At 54.9% G+C, this 20,192-nt stretch overlaps 1 protein-coding gene across 2 annotated transcripts in view; it reads left to right on the forward strand.

The window, feature by feature from the left end:
- The first annotated feature begins 4,959 nt into the window (after positions 1 to 4,959).
- LOC117883692 (cytoplasmic phosphatidylinositol transfer protein 1-like) overlaps positions 4,960 to 20,192 on the forward strand; it is a 41,038-nt gene continuing 25,805 nt past the window's right edge. Inside the window, exons 1-2 of one of the 2 annotated variants that reach the window (XM_034783291.1) lie at positions 4,960 to 5,162; positions 17,492 to 17,640. In XM_034783291.1, the coding sequence (XP_034639182.1) occupies positions 5,115 to 5,162; positions 17,492 to 17,640 (197 nt within the window). In that variant the 5' untranslated portion in view covers positions 4,960 to 5,114. Of the gene's footprint in view, positions 5,163 to 7,282; positions 7,396 to 17,491; positions 17,641 to 20,192 lie in introns of those variants that run through there. The other variant, XM_034783292.1, reaches the window with a different exon arrangement.

A 20,192-nucleotide genomic window follows, 5' to 3' on the forward strand; every position in this document is an offset into this window, starting at 1 on the left:
GGGCGACGGGGGGGAGGGAGGATTGGGCAGGTAAAGGGGGCGCTGGGGGCACGGGAAGAAGGATGCGGCAGGGAAAGGGGGCGCTGGGGGCACGGGAGGATGTAGCAGGGAAAAGAGGCGCTGGGGACACGGCGGGAACGGGAGGCAGAAATCTCCTTGCCAGCCGAGCTGTGGCTCTGTAAAGTTTCTACCCTGCAGTGCGGGGTCGCGAGCGCGGATTCTCTCTTAGGGCGCCCATCCTATCGCCTCGGGCCCTGGCGTCAGTGCTGGGCCCGGGCAAGTGCGGACCTGGGTGGGGCGAGGTGCCGCGGGGCTCCGCTTTCTCTAGTGAGTTTTGGCCTCCGGCGCTAGCCGCTAGGCAGGGCAGCCCCCACCCCAGGTCAAGCCTCAGTGAAACCGGCGTCATGAATAGGTAACCTATCTGCCCGCAGCACCTGATGTCCGGGGCCGGGGGATTTCTTTGTCTGCGAGCTCCCTGTGCCAGGCCCGGAGCGGTTCTCCTGGCCAGGGGGGCTGGCAAACAAAGAAAGTGCAAAGCAGAGCTCAGGGCTCACCGCCTGAGGACCTGGCACCTTTCCCCCAGGACAGGGTGGGCCTGGAGCCCAACGAGGAGATTCCGTGTTTGCGGTAGGCTTAACTGGGCAGCTGGAGGTTACCTTAGTGACACATTTACTACAAAACCAGTATTTGCTGGGGATTAGCAGCTGCGTTATAAATAAATTGGCCTTTGGGTGAAGACAAAGTGTAGTGTCAATTTATCAGATGCAAGGGGCTCTGTCCTGTCCTAGGGAGCTGGGCTCAGCCAGATGGTTTTATTACTCACAAGGCACCAGACAGGGTGTTTCACAATCAACAGAATGAATCGCCATAGAGTTTATGGCTCTCACACTGCTGATCAGAGGCCACAATGATGGACAGGAAGGGAGAACCCAAACAGAATGGAATCCCCACCCACTCGATTCCTATGGTACTAAGGGCTGGGCAAAGGAACATGGGATGTGTCTGCCTTATTCAGTTCCCGTCCCCCAAACAAGCTTTGTTGGCTGGCTCCTGCAGATCCCAATACCACGTTTGGGTTTGGTTCTGGTCTGTCTCTTCCCAACTACTGTAATTATTTCCGTAATCCACAATGTACTCCCTTTGTCTCCCCCCTCACCCCCCCAGATGTGTCTCTTGCGTGGCTGGGGCATGGTATTTACATGTTTCCATTAGCTAGATAGTGCACATTTAATAAAATTTACTGTGGATCTGATAAGATTATTATTGCATGGCTGATAAGGTTGTTATTACCTGTCTGTGTATGCTTAATAAGCTTCTTGGTGTAATCTACTAATAGATTTTCCAAACTGGGGGGCCAATGCTGCTCACCATGCCCATGTCAGAGGTCCTACCAAAGCTGATGGGGCTGTCACATGACCAAATGCTGCCGGATCAGGTCCAGGCCATGTGGAGCTGGGACAAATCCACAGCTCTTTCAAAGGGTCAGGTTCGGCTCCCATTTACACTGGAGGAAATCCAGAGCTCTGCCCCAGGAGTCAGTTTCCTCAGAGGAGCTGAGATCAACATCTCCACTGAAGGCAGCTCACAAATCAATAAGTGTTTACTGGAGGGGAAACAATTAGCCTCCTCAGCCTCTCTTGGGGACATAGCACTGCCATAGCATGAAAACATGTTTTGTCTCATTCTTGCCTGGTTTGGTCTCACTGGTCCCTTCTGCTTCCCCCATCTGTTTGTGGTGTCCCCCTGTTGTCTCTGTGGGGTAGGGGCCAGGTCTTTGCAGGAAGTGTGTATAGTGCTTAGCTCACTGAGACTGGGCCCTCTACCACAATCCAAATCATAAGCTGAAGGGACCTGATCTCCTCTTGCTTGGTGTCTCCCTCCTGCCTTGTGCTCTCTCCAAGCGCCTGTGCTGAGATTGTGGTGAACGGGCTGGAGGCTCACAAATCAGGCCCCTGAGCTTACCAGCCTGGTTGTAGCATCCCTCCTTGGGTGAATGCTGCATCTGTTTCTTCCATCCAACCACCTGCCCTCTTCAATTCTGCAGTGAGCTAGCACGTAGTGCCCTGAGAGCAGAATATGCACTAGGGCACCTGACAGGGCTTCTCCAGCTCTGATTTCCTCAGCACCCTAAGCAGTCGGTCTGCCCAGCATGGAGGCATTCTGTCTGCTGGCTATGGGCCTATGCACTCTCTTTCTCTACTCTCAGTCCAATGGACATAGGATGTCTGTCTGGCCACCTGGCTGCTCTCTCTGCCTGCCCATCCATCCTCGGGGTAGGAGTTACATCTGCCCACTTCTCTGCAGCTGGATCTGGGCTAGCCCCCTATCCAGCCCAAGCCTGTGCAAGGCCTGCCCTCTGCTCCGCCTCCAGTTGGGATCTCAGGAGAAGTGCAGCTTTTGCAGCATGGAGTGTGCCCCTGGATTTTCCTCCAGCCCTTTCCCTCCCCAGCTCCTTCCCCCACCCCCGGTTTGTTCTAGCTCCGCTCCCTCTCCTAGAAGAGCTCCTTCTCTAGTTGCCTGCATTTCTCCCTGGTTTTTTATCCCCCCAGTCTTAATGGAGAAGGGTTTTCAGAGAACCAGGAGAGAGGTCTTGCTCCTGCTTCCCAGCTTTGCATCTCAAGAGGAGACATGTGACTCTTACTTCTTGAAAAGACAGCTGAGCAGGCGGCTGGGGCAGGGAGAGGGCTTCGCAGTGAGGAAGGATGCTGTGTGAAGGGGGTGATCGGCCTCGGAAAGGGGGGACAGCTCAGTACTGAGTGGCAGTGGTAGAATGAATTCCTCCCAACCCATCCCCAATGGGAGTACCGAGGGGGGAAGGGAAAGTAAGCAGCATGGATTTACGCCCGGATCCATGCCCTCACGGACACTGCATGCATGTTGGATACCAACCATCACTGGAGACAGCAACTCCCATATCTGCTGCACAGGGTGTGGTTGGAGCTCAAGCCTTTGCTCAGGTGTGAGGGTGAGGGTGAGAAACCACGCAAACCTCACTGCCCAGGCTGCTAGTGCCCTGAACAGCCTACAAGGTGCATATGGGGATCACTCCTCCCAGGCAGCCCGTGTATGAGCAGCTCCCAGAAAACGCTTCTCCATCAGCTGTGGCTGCCTCAGGCCTGAGCCTCTCAGTGAAGGCTTCATCGGACTCTCCCTGCTCCTGGCTGTATCTCTGCCTCCTTCTCTCCTGCTCCCTCACCTGCTGTCTGCAACAGCCTCAGCTTGCCCTCCTCGAAACCCCTTCTGCTCTCTTCTCCCATTCTCTTTGTACCTCCTCCATGGGGGGGAAAGTCTCCTGCTTCTCCTGGACTGGTTAACCACCCTCACTTCAGCCCTCTTAAATACCTCCCTGGAAGCTGTTCAGTGCTAATAGCACTCACTTATTCTGCATACAAATAATTGCCTTTCCCAGATGCATTCCACATACCCTGTAGAACCCAACCTCACCCCCATCCTGGGGACTGGCATTGTTAGACAAGGTACTAACCATACGACAGCACAAAGTTCAGATCAGTCCTTCTCCATAGGCTTGGCTGCTCCTGGAGTTCCTCCCTCAGGGCTGCTCAGCCCACACTCAAGGTTCTCTGTCCCTGTAGAGCCACTCCCGCCTTCTTTTTAACCATCTGGGATAACAAGTCCACAGAGCCCACTTAAGCTTTTGCCAGCTGGCTCAGCACGAGCTTATAGGGCAGGCTGTTTTAGGCAAACGTTGCCAACCTGTTACATTAGCAGTGTAAGTTGACATGGAAGCGGAAGAGAGGAAGGAAAAGGGAGTTGGACGGTGGAGAGAATCCATTAAAGAAATCTCCTCCCCTAGCAGCTCAGGGATTGCTTGTCCAGACTGGGTTTATCTCCCTGAGATTGTAAACTCCTTGAGGTCGAGACTCTGGGACTGGCCTGGTGTAATTGACATTAGGTGTGTATTGTACAGCACTGCGCATTGTGTTGGTGTGAAATACCCAGTTAATACTAAGCGCCTCTAAGGCTGCCTGGTCCCAGGGCAAGGCTGGGGACATCGCAGGAAGCCCAATGACCCCAGTGGATTCAGAATTCAGCAGCTACTTCAGGAGTGGTTGGTCAGACACCAGGGGAAGGAGTGGCACAACAGTGTAGCCTACACTGACTGGGTGTTAAGTGCGGGCCGACTGCACGTACATTCTAGTCAAAAGCAACATTCCCATTGGCTGCAGAGGGGCCCAGGGCTGTGCCTGTAGGGTGTGAGTCATTGTCACTCACAGGCCAACGGGGCAGAGGCACCAGCGACTAGCATGAGTGTAAGACAAGGAGTGTGAGGAGGCAGCCACTTACACTGACCTCTCCTTGTGGCCGCCTCTCCCTCTCGCAGCGTGTGGATCACCTTGGTGTTTACACACTCACTGAATCCCCCCGAGGGGTTAGCTACATTCCGTGGTGCTGGTGCCACTTCATCCTATTTTCAGAGCCACTTATTTAATCTGCACCCCTATGAACAGCACAGCTGTACTGGCCTAGGGACTCCCAGGGGAGAGGCACCTGCTCCCCTCGGGCTGCACCTGTCCCTGCACCAGCAGCTGCTGAGAGGTGCAGACCTTCCCTCAGCAGGGAAGGGGTTAAACCCCAGTTTAGATCCCTCCCTCCCTCCTCTGTGTGGCTCTTTCTTGCCCCCAATGACTGATGTGTGGAGCTGACGCAGCTGGGGGTGCTGGCCTCCCCTCCTTGTCCAGCTCCTGGATCCTCCAGCTCCTTCCCTTGGTACATGCCAGGTTGTTACACTCTAGTTTGGTGACCTCACAACCACTGCCATGGCAACGGCTTATGAAGTCACAAGCAGAGCTGTGCCGGTAGCAGGGGAGGAAGGAGAGAGGAGCCTTTGCTCTGACTAAGAAGGGATCGGAGAGTCCCCGGGCATACGGGCTGGAGCCCAGCTGTTGCTCTGGTCTGATCTCTCCTCTCCCCACGGCGGGCGGTTCTGTCTCCCTGCAGAATGAGTCCTTCTCCGAAGGAGGCTTGGGTGCCACTCTGCTTTCTCCACACCGACATTTCCACTTGATCCAGCGCTCCCGTCTGCCCCCCACTCTCAGCTTCCTTCCAGAGGGGCTGCCTATGCACCTTGAGCCCAGCAGAGCGAGGGGGCCACCATGCTGATAAAGGAGTATCGGATCTGCATGCCACTCACCACTGAAGAGGTAAGCACTCGGCTGCTCTCCCGTGGGGCACTGCGGGTGGAAGGGGCAGTGTGGGCTGGACCCCAGGCGGCTGAAGGATTAGATGGAACACTTTCCATTTGCTGTGAGGGACGTTCCAGCCCCAAAGATGCCAGCCATGAGGGGGTCTGCCCTTCCTGTGAGCCAGGCGACTCTGCCCAGTGTGAGGGGGTGCAACATAGCTGCCCTCCTGCATGCCAGAGGGACACTGCATGGGAGAGAGGGGGTGGATAGCAACAAGGGGCAGAGGAGGGGATCAGGGTTGGGAAGAGATGGTGGGGGATAGCAGCAGGTGGGGAGGAGGGAGCAGAGTCTGATGGGGGAGGAGGGGTATGATGGGGGCAAAGCAGGTGGGGGGACAGAGGTCGGGAGGGGGGAGGAGGTTCTGATTGGAGGAGGAGTGTGATGGCAGAATAGCAGGTGGAGGGGCACAGAGGTGGGGTATGGGGACTAATGGGAGAAGAACGGAATGATGGGGCGGGATAGCAGTAGACAGTAAAGTGGGGAATTGGAGTCTAATGGGGTATAATAGAGAATAGGATCACAGCAGGTGTGTGGGAGATGGGGGATCAGGGCTGGGATGGGGTGAGGGGTACGATGGAGCAGGGTGGCAATGGGGGGTGAGGTTGGGAGCTGGGGGTGAGGGGTACAATGGAGCAGGGTGACAGTGGAGCGTATGGGGGGAGCTGAGGGTGAGGGGTATGATGGAGCAGGGTGGCAGTGGGGCGTATGGGGGGAGCTGAGGGTGAGGGGTATGATGGGGCAGAGTGGCAGTGGGGGGTATGGGGGGGGGGGTGGGGGGTGAGGGGCCCAAAGGGGCCGAATGGCAGCGGGGGATAAAGGTAAGGAGTCAGGGGCTGTGAGGTGCAGGATCTTGGATCTCGTCCCCCTGTACCAAATGGGAGGATCCGGCTCAGAGCATGGGAGGCGAGGGGGAGTGTGTGTGTGTGGGGGGAGGGGGGGCGTCCTAGAGCCAGGGCTGACCAGATCCAGCCAAGAGGGGCAAAGCTTCCTCCCTTTGATGTGTGTCTGGTTGATGCAGAAAATCCCATGGACGAGGGCGAACGAGCTGGGCAGCAGGGCTCTGGGGCTGCAAGAACTGAGAGCAGAGGAGGGCAGATCCCCAGGGTGTCAGGCGGGGAGTCCTGCATGGGTGGAGAGCTGGCACTAGCACCTGCCCACCTCCCCTCTCTGGGCCTCTCCTTCTCCCTGTCAGGCGCGCTCCTGGCCGGTGGAACCCAGCCCTCCCTGGTGCCTGTCACCTGCTTCGTCCCCTCCCAGCCCAGCCAGCGGGAAGAAGTGCTCAGAACAGAGGCAGGGTCTCAGTCTCCCCAGCCTGGGGATGGGGGATCCACAGGGAAAGGGGCAGAAGGAGTGGGAGCTGTCTGCACAGCAGAGCGGGGAAGGCTCTGGGCTTCCAGCATCACATAGGCGAGGAGGGAGCCAGGCAGGAGTGTTCAACAGGCTCGGGAGCTCCCTGCACTGCTGCTGTGTGTCTCGTCCTGGGGAATTTGTCCCGTGCTTCCGGGGGCTGAGCTGAGGACGAGGCTGTAAGAGCTGATTTCTGATCCCAGTTCTGTTAGCAGTGCCATCGAGCGGTTCTTGGTGCACATTTAGTGAGTAGTTGCTGAGGTCTGGGCTCCTTCCCCACTATGCTGGAGGGGTCCAGTGCTGCAGGGTCTAGCAGGCATGGAGCTGGGAGTAGATGATCTGCCTAGCACTGCCACTGAGTCGCTGTGTGGCTGTGGGCACCTGCCTGAATTTCCCCATCTGTAAAATGGGCACAGCAATCCTGAGCCTTATTTAAAAAAACATCTGTGGAGCACCTGCTGGGGTCCACAGAGAACATTTCCAGCTGTCATATTGCATTACATCCCAGCGCCAGTATGTGTACTGCATTCCCAATGTTACGTTTCCATTGAAGCAGTTGCTGGAGTTGCCACAGAGCCGTTGAGAGATGGGGTCAGGTGGTGAGAGGGGACAAGCACGGGGTTAAAATGTGACCCACACCGTGGAAAAGTTTGGGAGTCCTCTGTTCTGTGCTAAGAGCACTGGTGTAAGCCCTAACCTGCCGGATGCTGACTGTAGAACTGTCTGTTCTCAGGGGACCTGACACTCAGGGCTGGTAGTGTGTGTGAAGCGAAAGCGCTAGGCAGGAGCTGGTGGCGGCCAGGTGTGATGGCTTCCATGTGCAGTGACAAGTGTGCGCCACCAGGTAAAAAGGCCAGTAACTTGCAGGTGGCATTTCTGAAGGCCTGCTGCAGGGTTATTTTCACTGTGGGGAAAAAACTAAGCAGAGTCGGGCAGGCTCATGACTTGGATGGGAAATCGCAGGGTGCAGTGGGAAGCCGCACTGCTGATTCAGTAACCGGTGCTCCAGGCTGTTCCCTAGCATGACCCCTGGAAGCTGCAGTGATGGATGTGCTAGAGATACCTACGCAGATAGATACATGGGCCATTGGGCTGCTGGACCCAAATCTACCCTTGCTTATGCCACTGTAAATCTGGAGTAGCGCCTATAAAGTCAAATGGAGTGACTCTGGTTTTACAGAGTTGTAACTGAGAGCAGATTTTGGTTCATTGCTGTTTGGAAGAAACAGGAAACCCAGGTTCTGAACACTTGTGAGCATCAAAACTCTGCCATCGCACACTGAGAGAGGCATAGCCCTGGCTCTAGTCCAGTGAGGGGTCATTGCACTCTACCAATCAAAAATTCCCCCAGCAGTTTCAGTTGGATACAGTATTCATCCCCACTCCCTGTCTTTAACTCTTGCACAGGATTGCTGTGCACTGTTAAAACAGCTGCTCTGTTCCACTTCAGAGGTGGCTGCATGTTAGTGGCAGGGGAAGTTCTTCCTGTATGTGTGTGTTGTAAAGCGCTTTGGGATGGATTTGGATGAAATACGCTGTGTAGGGTAATTGTAAGATCACTCTGTCCACAGGGTCCATCTCTGCCTCATGCCACAGACCTGCAACAATCCCAACTTCCCTGGCACCATATGTTCCATGGCTGGGCGCTAGCCAGACATGCTGCTCTCCCATACAAGAAATGGGCACATCATCTCTGCCCATGGCCCCATTCACGACCTTTGCTGTCGTGCCACCTACTTGGCACAGGTTTACTGAGGGCAGCTGGATCGCTGTGGGAACAGGGACTTGGTGCCAGTGGCAGACTGAGAGCCGCATGCGAGTGGAAGGCAGCTGCTTGGGTCAATCCTTAGGCTCTATCTCACCAAGCAGATTGAGGGCTGACCTGTATGGCGTGAGCGCAGGCACACACATGTCCTGGGAGCAGAGTCCTATATGGTTGATGGAAGCAGAGAGCTGCGTTTGCTGGGAGAAGTGACCTGGAGAGAGTAGGGGTGGGGGTGTTAAAGAGGAGAGCAGTGAATTAGTGGGCAGTGACCGGAGTGTGCCCCATGCAGGTAGACTTAGCGTCTAGCACAGCTAGGCCTGGCCCCAAACTCCAGCCAGTTCCACATCCAGATCTGCGTTCTTCCCTGGGAGCTGATCTCTAGTTTCCAAACTGTCCAGGAAGCGCGTTGTGGGGAGGGGAGCTCGGGCAGGCTCTGCAATGCAGTTTTGGTCTGCATCAGCCTGCTGTTCAACAGGACAAAGCGACAGCAGCTGTGGGGTGTGGGTAGAGGGGCGGAGGGGGGGGGGGGGCGAAGACTTCAAGCTGCCGTGCAGGTCTGCAGTTTGCGGGCAGGAGGGGCCGGGTGTGTATGAAAGACGGCCAGAGGGGAGGCTGTGGTTTGATAGCAGGCCCCGAGCTCAGCATGGGCCCAGGGTCAGCTACATGTGAGGCCTCCCCTGCACGGGAAGTGTCAGACAGGCAGCTTCCTGCCTCCTGCAAAAGGCCTTCGTTACCGTGGCAGCGTGCGTCATGGAAACTTCCTTATTGACAGGTCTTCTGAGAAACCGAACCGAAGGTATGTTAAGATGCTGAGCGCGGAGAGCCCTGGGCAGCAGCCCTGCATGGCGCCCACAGTCATAGCGGCCCTGCTCTCGCCCCTCCCGTCTGAGGTGCTCCAAGCTCTCTGCAAACACTCATCAATCAATGCTTGGGGGACCTGGGCATGTGAGAGCATTGCCCATGTGTTATGTATGGGGAAACTGAGGCACAGAGCCAGGCAGTGACTCGCTCAAGCTCACTCAACGAGTGGCAGAGCTCAGAACTGAACCCAGAAGTCCTGACTCCCCAGGCCCCTGCTGTAACCATTGGGTGACACTTCCAGTCCTTATGGGGCTGTGCTGGTTTTTGGCGCTAAGGGAAGGGATCGGCATGTAGGATTTGCCAAGGCAGATGGACGCATCCCGGCAAACCCACTTAGGCCAGCATCTCCCCAACTTTTCACAGGATGGGGCAATGCTATTGCCATGAAGGGGTGTGTGTGTAGGGAGTGATGGGGGGCTTGCGTTGGCCTATTCCCCCCACACACACACACTCACACACAGCTCATGCCCGGAAGCCTGAGATTCGACTGCTCTTATAGTGTTCACTTGTTTAGCTCCTCTGCCCAGTGCAAGTCCTCCCTAAGCCTGGCCCCTTTGGGCATGATTTTCCGAGGTGAGCGCCTGCAGTTCCCACTGACTTTGGCTGGAGCCGTGGGCACTTGGCACCTCTGACATCCAGGTCAGGGGGGTGGGACCTGTGTGGAGCTTCTCCCAGCTTCCCCGTGGGACGCATCCTCAGGCTGGGGCAGCCCCCCGCTAACCTTTGGGCCTCTGAGCACCCACCCACTCCGCAGGAGTGAGCTAGGGAGAGTGATGCCATCTCTGTCAGTGGTCAGCTGGCACCACTGCAAGGGGAACCTCCTGGTAGCTGGATGCTTGTGTTCTGGGTGCCCTGGAAAAATGGGGCCCTCTGCAGCATCAGAGGCCACCTCCGTTGTGTTTGGGTATTGACACTCCAAATTGAAACCCGTGTTTTGGAGCGTAGGGGTTGCAAGGCTCTCTCTTGGGCCAGCCGGGGTCACTGCAGCAGATGTATTATTTGTATTGCTGCAGCGCCTATAGGCCACAACCGAGATCCAGGCTGTGCTAGGCGCTGTACGGACACCTAGGAGCCTACGCCCCGGATCTGAATTCGCTATTAGAACTATGGCAAAAAGCCTTTAGTGGCCTACAAGGTGAACTTACGACTTTTCCCTAATGCTAAAAACAATTGGCTTGTGATTGATTAAATACAACAGATTGAGGATTCCTGGCTGTGGCACAACAGGCCTGGGGTGATCTGGGGAAGCTGGCCGTGGCAATGCATGTGCTGATGGGATATAATTCAAAACCGCATGCGCTCCTCAAGCAATTAGTCTCTTTTAGCACGCAGTATCGTAGGATGAGGAGATCCGAGCTCTGTAGTGTTGTCAATAATTATTCCATGACTAATGCTGTGCATTGTCATTGCTACAGCTAGCTGTGCCTATGCCAGTAGCATAATACGCGGCTCCAGAAGGGCTACGAGTATTTACCACTAGTAACCTACAATATATTTACAGGCAGCTACTTTTAGAAGCAGATCTTGACCTTATTCATGCTAACTGCTGGAGGCGTGTGCTAGTAGTGATTCCCCACGAGGATAGCAGCAGTAGCATACAGCACAGTGCCCATGCTTGCAGAGAGCTGTGAGGAGATCTATAGTAAGTTACACTGTCTGTGGTACAGAGCTGTGAGTTTATCTGTAGTAAGCTACCGTGCCCATAACTGCTGAGACTGTTGATAAGCTTAGTAACGTATAGGAAGCAGTAGTGGCATGCTTTAAAACTGAGTATATCGATAGTAATCTAAAACAACGATTCTCAAACTTTTGTACTGGTGACCCCTTTCACACAGCAAACCCCTGAGTGTGACCCCCACCGTATAAATTAAAAACACTTTTAAATATATTTAACACCATTATAAATTCTGGAGGTGAAGCAGGTTTCGGGTGGAGGCTGGCAGCTCGTGACCCCCCATGTAAGAACCTCACGACCTCCTGAAGGGTCCCGACCCCCAGTGTGAGAACCCCCGACCTAAAATATCTATGCTTGCTGAGACCTCCCAAGTATCCCTCTTAGAATCAATATAATATCATATTCATGTCTATGGAGAGCCATGGCTAATCTGCTTACAGCACTGGTGCTTAGGGTTCCTCTGAGCTATACCCTAGTCTCTCAATAGTAAACTGTAGTGTTAATGTTTATGAAGAGGCATAAATTCCCATCAGCAAGCCCCGGTAATTACAGTAGGTCCCCAGCATCCCTATACAAAGGTTGCTTTGTAGCCTTGATTAGAAAGGGCACATCAGCAATTTATTCAGGATGCCCACTAGCATACCTTTTTCCAAATGTACTCTGGGGACTGCAGGGCTGTCAGTTTCTAATGTGCTAAGAGAGCAAAGATTTCGTGTTAACATCTGGAGAACATTTACAGTTAGGTGAAGTGGAGATAAAATCTCTCTGGCAATTAGAATGATGAATAGGATCTTCAGTGGAACAGTAAAATAATTGTTATGCAGAAGCATCATCAAATATTTTTTTTCCGCTCCCATGTTATTTATTGAACAAAAAGTCAATGTTCTTTTCAGCAGACTCCTCCAGAAGGGGTTTATTGTGCTTGAAAAGCTGGCGAACTATCTCCAGGCTCCACTTTATAAAGGGAAACGACAGATAGGCCAAAGATGGCTCCCGGTTGCTGTGATTGGAGCTGTCACTCCTGCCATTCCCTGGTTTCAGTTGGGAGGGATCTGGTAGTACAGTACAGTGGCTAGAGCCCTGGACTGGGATTTGGGAGATCTGGCCTGCATGTATGACCTTGAGCAGCTCACTTCCCACATGTGTGCCTCAGTTTCCCCTTCGAACCCTTATCTGTTTAGATTCTAAACTCATTGGGGCAGGGACTGTCTCGCATGATGTACAGTGCCTAGCACAGTAGAGCCCTAAATCTCCGCTGGAGTCTATAGGCGCTACTGTAATACAGCTGTTTATAAAAGATACCCATGGCAAGATTGTGGCCTGGAGACATGGCATTCCAAGCAAGCAGCGTCCCTCCCTGGACACCCTGAGAACATCCTGGTTAAAATCAGGTCAAGTCTGACATGTGCTGAGCAAACAGTCCATGCAGCCAGTGGAGGAGCACTTGGAAGCTGATCCGCTTGGAGCGGTTCATGTTTGCACAGCAGAAACTGGCCCTTTCTGGGGTGTTGTTTGACTGTTTGCAGTGTCCCATGTGAGCGGGAGTCTCTGCTAACACACTCCATCTAGCCTGGCTGGAGGCCTGTGGGTGTGCCTGAAAGAGTCTGAGTGTGCTAACCTCCTCTCCTCCCCTGTACCCCAGCTGCTGGATGGAGTGACTTACCATACGTGGCTTTAGAACTAGAACATGCTCTCCCTGCTCTAGGCCTCAGGACTGGAGGCGGCTGTGTGCCCTACTGGGACGAGCTTGGACTAGGAGCTGGGATCATCCTTGTACAGGCCTGGTGCCACAGGGAGGTTTCCTAGGGTCAGCTCCAGACATGTCAGTTCGCGCACTCGTCCTCCCAGTGAGTCAGTTGCGTTATCCACACTGGAACCCAGGATTATCCCAGCTTCTGCTCCATGCTCTTCCCAGTAGGCCACACAGCCTCCTCCGATCCCGAGGTCTGGGGCAGGGAATGCGTGTTCTCTTCACTAGCTGTGGGCCAGGGCCGGCTCCAGGCACCAGCTTAACAAGCAGGTGCTCGGGGCGGCCAAGGGAGAGGGGCGGCACCTGCGGCAATTCGGGGGGTGGCAGGTCCCTCACTCCCTCTGGGAGCGAAGGACCTGCCGCTGAACTACTGCCGCTGCCGATCGATTTTTTTTTTTTTTTTTCGCTTGGGGCGGCAGAAATGCTGGAGCTGGCCCTGCTGCGGGCGATAGATTGAGGCATGGTTAGAGGCTTTGAAATGAGATCATTGCGGGGAGAGGCATAGACCCCAGTTACAAAAAGAAATGGGCCTCAGCCCCATGCCATGGGTAATGCCAGCGCTCCCTGCTCAGCCCAGAGGACTGTCAGAACTGCAAACAATGGAGTGTTTCCAGCCGCAGATCCCCCAGCTCAGAGCTCTCAGTCAGCCCTGGTTGTTTGTCTATGATAGCAGCAGGGCAGGGGTTGCTTTCTGGCTGAGCAGGAGAGTTAGCCAGGGATCCCAGGCCCAAAGGTCATTGTGTGGATGTAGCGCTTTCATTACTCACTGTAATTTGTATTGTAGCAGCAGCTAGAGTCCCTGAGCAAGGTCAGAGTCCCCTCATGCTAGGGGCTGTGAGCCTGAGAACTGACAGGCTAAACGGACAAAGGGCTGGGGGTGGGAAACTGAGGCACCGGGAGTTGAAATGACTTGCCCACGGTCATGCTGCAGTTCAGCAGCAGAGCTGGGAATAGAACCCAAGTCTCCTGAGTCCCAGTCCAGTGCCTCTGTTAAGCCCCAGCCCCCTCTGTACAAAGGGAGCGTAGTTTCTCTAAGGCCCCACCCACTCGTTGGGAGAGAGCACTGCACCATGGCTTAGGTTTGCAACGCCTAGGTATCTGACCAGGTCTGGCTATAGTGCCTTTTCCTCAGCCTGACTGAGACCCTGGTAGCGTGCCCTCAGACTGTGTCCCCAGGGAGATCCCCACCAGGAGGGAACAGCTCTATCCTCCCCGGCCTGGGGAGAAGGTGGGGAGAAGCGAGCCCTGGCCTGGTGCCGCCGAGGCTCCTGCAGTGGCTGGCAGGTGTGAACGGACATGCTCTCCGCTGATAGCTTATCTACTCAGCCCTGTTTCCATGTGCCGCACTCGTTATTAATATTTACACAGGCAGCAGCGCTAGGTAATGGATGGGAAGGCTGAGCTGCTGCTGACAATGGAGGCTGACTCAGCTAGCCGCGGGGAGACGCTTCCTGGGCAGCTAGAACCTTAGTACAGCCCCACGGCCTAGTAGGGGGAACTAACACCCCGGCTGTGCTCCCCAGCCCGTGCCTACCAGGATCCTCTGCTGGGAGAGGCTCGGACAGGAGCAGCTGGGAGCTCCCCTGCATCCAGTGCTCCTGTCCTGCTCCCTTCAGCACCCCCTGCCAGGAGAGGCCAGGACTGCAGTGGGTATGAGTGGCTGCAGCAACTCCGGCTTGGGGAGGATAACATAGGATCCTCCCCTCTTCCTGCTCTCTGCCTGTGCCCAGCTGGGACTGGTTTGGGGTCAAGGCAGGGATCCATTGAGGTCTGTGATACGAACAAAGGCCAGACAGTTACTTCTGGGGCAGCAGGAGGACCAGCGCGGAGGGAACAGGGAAGCCAATTGGAGGGCTGAGAGCCTAAGGCTCAGCCCCACCCTTTTCATCCTCAGGAAACAATAGAAAATCCAGAGGCCTCTAATGAGGGCTGATTGAGTTCCTCTGAAAGGTCCCACTTGGTCCGTTCCCCCAGATCTCCTGGGAGGAAGGAGGATGGCTGGGGGTTTTGTGGTGGAGTTTGAAGAGCTGCTTGGAAGGTGAGAATAGGGGCAAATCCCTCTCCCCCCCGCTCATGGGGGCACAGAGGTCTTTGCCAGCTGCAGGACCACGGCCATCCCCTGTGGAGATATGGGGGTGGGGGATTCCAGGGGCTATACCCCCTCTATCTGCAGGATGTGTCAGTGGGCAAGGCTGGTGGATGTGCCACAATGCCCCCCCCCACCCCTCACTGAGAGGTCACATGGGGTGCCACTGAGTAACATGAGGTGCTGTCACCCCTTCCTTCTCCTGCAGACAGCCACGCCCCGTTTCTCCCTGCTTTGCTGAATGCTGGCGTTCAGCCTGGGTGCTGAGCCCTGTTGTGCCACCTCTGTCCCGTCCCCCCCCATGCAACTCTGGGTGCTGCCATCCCCAACATGGGCCAGGCTCCCACATGGTGGCATCGTGAGTGGTTTGGCGCAGCCTCCTTTTGCTTGGGGTTGGAGCATGCTCAGTGGGATGGCAGGAAGGTATGGGACCCACCTGCTCTAGAGAGGCCTTCAGCTCTGCTAGGCCTCAGCTTGCAAGGAGCGGCCAGGCCTTTTGCTCAGCCATGCCAGCTGGGGCGAGGAGGCCGAGGGCAGAGCCAATCACAGTCCCCCACTCCAGAGCCTCCTCTACCAGCTTGCTGGTGCTGCCATGGCAACCCAGGGCTGCACTCTCCCCACACCCTGACCCCCAGACTGTGGCAGTGGAGGGGAGCTGGGTGCTGATTGCATCCCCTGGGTGGTGTGCACAGCCACTGTGCACACCACCCAGGGGATGCAATCAGCACCCCCCCATACAGCAGATGCTGCCCTCTAACTGGTGAATGAGCGGGGGGTGGGGGCGAATGATGAGGTGTGACTGGCCCCCCTGAGCCGCCCTGAAGGTCAGGATACGGGCTGGGTCTGAACCCGTTTCCCCTCGCTATGGTGCTGGTTCATGCATGGGGCCCTGGAAGGGCGGTTTCTGGGGCGAGCGGGGGTGTGGACCCTGATGGCTCTGGGGGTGAATGACATGAGTGAGGAAACCACAGAGGATCTAAGAGGCAGCCCTGTCATGCAGAAGCCGAGGCTGTGGTTATCGCTCCTATGTCGCTCTGTGCTCCCCCAGAACTGCCTCAGGTCAGACTTCCCTGGGCTAGATATGCAGCCATATCCCCACCCACCAGGAGGGAGCCTCATGCTCATCTCCGCAGTGCCCCCTGCTGGTAAGTGTGGGGCTCAGCGCCCATGTCCAGCCTTCCCCTGCTAGGAGACGCTTTGCCTACCAAATCAATGGTTTCTGCACAAAGCACTGTGTCATCCGCTGCTGATGGGGGGGTGCAGAGCTGGGGCAGGGTGCAGATGCCTAGGGCTGGATGTAGATCTTGAAATCCCTCTGTCTCCCCTGGTAACAGCAACCCCTTTAGGACAAGACTGGAGCAGGGTGGAAAAGCCTAGGGCTGAATGGACGTTGGCTCCAATGCAGTGTGGTGCTGAGTGCCCCCGAATCCCACTGACTTCAGCTGGAGTTGAGGGCTCGTGGGATCGGGCCCTAAATTTCCAGTGTACCGAGAGAAGGGTGATGACAAGGTTGGGGGCTAAAGCAGTGTGCAGAGGTGGGAGCAGCCCCAGAGGAGGTGGAGTGTGAACTGCTCTCTCCCCTAGAAAGGGTGGAGCCCTGCAGTGTGGGGGTATGGACCTGCTGCTCGGGAACATGGCTGAAAGCAAGAACAGGCAGTCTCCGTTCCCCTTTTTGCCCTCAGTGTGAGCTGGGGGGAACGGGGCGGGAAGCATGATGGAGCCTTCCATTCCATGAAGCTACCGACACATGCCTCTTCCACCTAGTGCTTGCATCCCTTGACGAAGGGGAGCGCCAGCCAGCCGCGCGTAGCAACGGGGGAGTTGTGAAGAGGGTGCCAGCTGCATTGGGGCCAGTCCCATTTAATATCCTCATTAATGATCTGGCAGGGAGAGTAAACAGCAAGTTAATGAAATTCCCTGATGATTCTAAATTGGGAGGAGCCGCAAATAAGAGCCAGGGCAGAGTATTCATCCGAAGGAAACGTGGGGAGAAAAGGAGAACCCAAGGCTCAGCTTGCAAAATGCACACGAATAACACAGGGAGGGAGAAAAACAAACCATTCTATGGCGGGTGTGGAGGAGCCCTGGGTAGCCCCAGGATAGTGTGTACCGTGCACTGGAGTTTGCAGTGTGATATGGCAGGGAAAAGAAAGGCTCGTATAATGTAGGGTGGCATATGCAGCAACGTCTCAGAGTGAGTAGGCGCTAGGCTCTCTGGCCAGCTGTGCTGAATTCTCCTGTCATTTACCCCAGCGAGAGTGCAATGCTCCCCCAGTCAGCGGCAGCATTTTACACTCTTTTTGTACTGGTGTAAGTGACCCCATGTGGAGAACTGGACCATTGTGTTCATTTCTGGGCTCTGCTTTACTAGAGAGGGATTGACTAATTGGAAGCTTTTCAGCGAGGAGGAGCAAAATACCAATTGGGAGAGACTGAATGGTGGGGAAAGTTAAGTGAAGAGTGAGGAGACTGCGGCAAGTCTGCGAGGGGTGAAAATGCCAAGGCAGGAGAGGAATTGTTTGGAATGGGCTGCGAGCGGGAGTGATGGGAGCAGGTGATAAAAGGGAGGCAGGACCCCAGGAGAAAGAAGCCTGATGGAGAGGTCTGTGGCCAGTCTCCCAAGGAAGGGGTAGCAGCCCTTGGAAATGTCAAGCTGTGCCAGGCAGAACGCTACTCACTATAGAGTTGGGAACAATCCCGCCTTGGCTGAAGAGGGGTCAGAGGAGCTGCATGGCCTCCTCTCGCTCTCACCCTGCGCTTTTCAGCAGTGTGGAATCCCTGCTCATGTCCCCTCTTGTTGCAGTACCGCGTTGGACAGCTCTACATGATCAGTAAGCACAGTCACCAGGAGAGCGAAAAAGGCGAGGGTGTGGAAGTGGTGAAAAATGAGCCGCATGAAGACCCTGTCCACGGGCCCGGCCAGTTCACCGAGAAACGTGTGCACCTGTCCAGGTGAGAGCTCCTCTGATCCATTCCCTGGATGATCATCCGCAAAGCATAGGCTACTTCTGCCATTGTCCCTGGGGGCTGAGCGACGGGTTAAGGCTTCCCTAATAAACAGTGTCTTTCCTGAGTAAGGGGCCCCTGATCGCAACCCTGACATCTTGGGGGGTGTTTTATTAAACGCCATTTGACAGCTGTGGGGCTGCATCTCTCTTTTTGTTCTGTTTGTACAGCACCTTGCACAGTTCACAGTGGGCTCCTAGGTGCTACCACACTGCTAATCATAAATAATAATGTTGTGCTGTGGCTCTAGAATGGCTAAAGTACAAGCAGCAGCCGTGCACGTTCCCCCTGCATGTTGCCACCTGATCTAGAGACCCCCTCGCCTCTATGGGCAAGAGAACACAGGCTCTCTGTTGAGACCGGACCAGTTAGAGCCAGGATGATGGACGGCTTATGATGTGGACACTTCACCACAAGCCTGAGATCCCCAGCTGATTTCATACAGGGCCACCAAACAACAAGGATGGGATTTGAACCTCAATCTGGCTCTCCTGTCCCGTATGTGCCAGCTCCCCTCTCTCTCCATGCTTTTTGCATCTAGCCTTTGTTCTGGGCCTTCCAAAGACCTGGTCACTGGATCCTGCCTGTTCTCTGGGTTGGTTTCTCTTTGAAATCCCTTGGGCTCTCTCCAGCACCATCCCCCCACCACTTCTTTCTCTGACTCGCCCCTCACCAAACACACTAACTCCAGTACAACTCAGCCAATCATTCGCATTGGAGAGGTTGCTTTCACCCACCCCCAGGAGCAGAATCCCAAGAAGTGTGTGACATATCTGCTACAGTGACCCGGACTTCTTAGTAGCAAGAGCTCATGAGGTTCTTGCTGAGCTGGTCTCTATCCCCAGCTGCTTTGTGCCCTTTCCTCTTGCATTTCAAGGTGGTGTTCTATCCTCCAGGCAAAGTTCTCCTCTTGTGTTAGGTCCTGGATGGTCCTGATAGGGAATCCTGCTTCCTGCAAATGTAGCTCACAGGACATCAGTGGTTGCAGAAATAATTCTTGGGGCCCATCCAGGCAGCACGTCCCAGCATTGTCTCACACTAGCTGCCGCAGATGAATGTTCCCACCTGCCAGCAGGAGGAGCCTGTCCGTCAATATCCCCTTTACTCCGGCTCAGCTTTGATTCCTACTCCAGCCCGCATGTCCCCTTCTGAGCCTCCTCGAGTGATCCTTGAGCACGATGGATTAATAGCTTCCCTGATCCCAGAAAAGGCCACTTTAGCTCTGCAACTTGAGAAGCAGCAGCCGGGCCAGGTGTCTCCCTAATTTATTGGCCCTCGTTTGGTAGCGGCCTCCAGGTGTCTGAATCCTAATGAGTTCCTTAAGGCGAATGGCGGCTGCTTTGGGGCAGCATGAGGAGAGCTGTGCTGGGCACTCAGGTAGCTCTGGGAAGCCACTAGGGGCTGTGGATGCTGCAGGTCCGGTGTGCTTTGCTCTTGGAGAGCTCTGATCTGAGCATCCAGGCGCTTTGCTAACATGAGCGGAACCTCGCAGTGGGTCACTCTCCTTGTCCCCACCCCACATGTGGAGAGAGCGGGGAAGTGACGTGCCCAAAGCTACCAAGTGGGTCAAAGGCAGCGCTAGCAATAGACCCCAGGAGTCCGAGCTCCGAGCACTAGATCACGCTATTGTATAAATCTTCCCAGAGCGCCTGCTGCCAGTTTACAGAACCTGGCGGTAAATGGGTACCATGAGCAGGGCAGGACGGAAATTGCAGGGGCTTGTCCCTGAGGATTACTAGGCTCTGTTCACCGGGGTTGGCAGTGGGCCATCCCTGCACATTCAGAGAACTCAGCCATCTAAGAATCCCCTGCTCCCCACCATGGTCATGTCAATCCCTAACCCCAGTCAACCTGTTCCAGTCTGCAGTAAAACCAAACAGAGCTGGAGACAGAGATTCAAATAAAAGCAAGTCAAAGGGTTTGGAAATGAAAGGTTACAAGTAGAGAGATACATGAACCCCACTCGATAGCCTGTACTTATTCCCAGGTTACTTTCCCATCTAAGGTATTTTTCACCCAATGGTTAGTCGTTGCAATGCTTGTCCAGTTCAGAAAGTTGGAATCCACCTTTCATGAGACACCCTCTCTGGCAGAATTTCTCCTCTGTAAAGGAAACAGCTCACCCCACCACCAATTCTTCTGCTCCTCTATAATCACAGGCTATTGTCTCTTAGCCCAGGGCCCCACCTCTTCAGAGAATCCTCCTGCAGTTCCTTTGTTTTTGTAAATGCCCAAGTCTCCACCTGGACCATAGTAAATACATTGCTGTCTTCCTGGAGGGATCTCCATTATCCTTCGCCCTGAGACCCCACCTCAGCACAGGAGACAAGACTCACTTTGCAACCTAATAGTCTACATTTTGCATCTCTCTTAACCTATTAGTCCTGTTCAATCCCCATGCAGTAACCATGACTATCAGCTAGTTCTTAGCTTTTATCCCCCTCCGGTGAAACATGGAGAAGATGGAGTAATATACCTGCCTGGGTAGGTCTGTATCA

Source organism: Trachemys scripta, chromosome 10 (assembly GCF_013100865.1).
Source record: "Trachemys scripta elegans isolate TJP31775 chromosome 10, CAS_Tse_1.0, whole genome shotgun sequence".
In the NCBI taxonomy this organism is placed as follows: Eukaryota; Metazoa; Chordata; order Testudines; family Emydidae; genus Trachemys; species Trachemys scripta.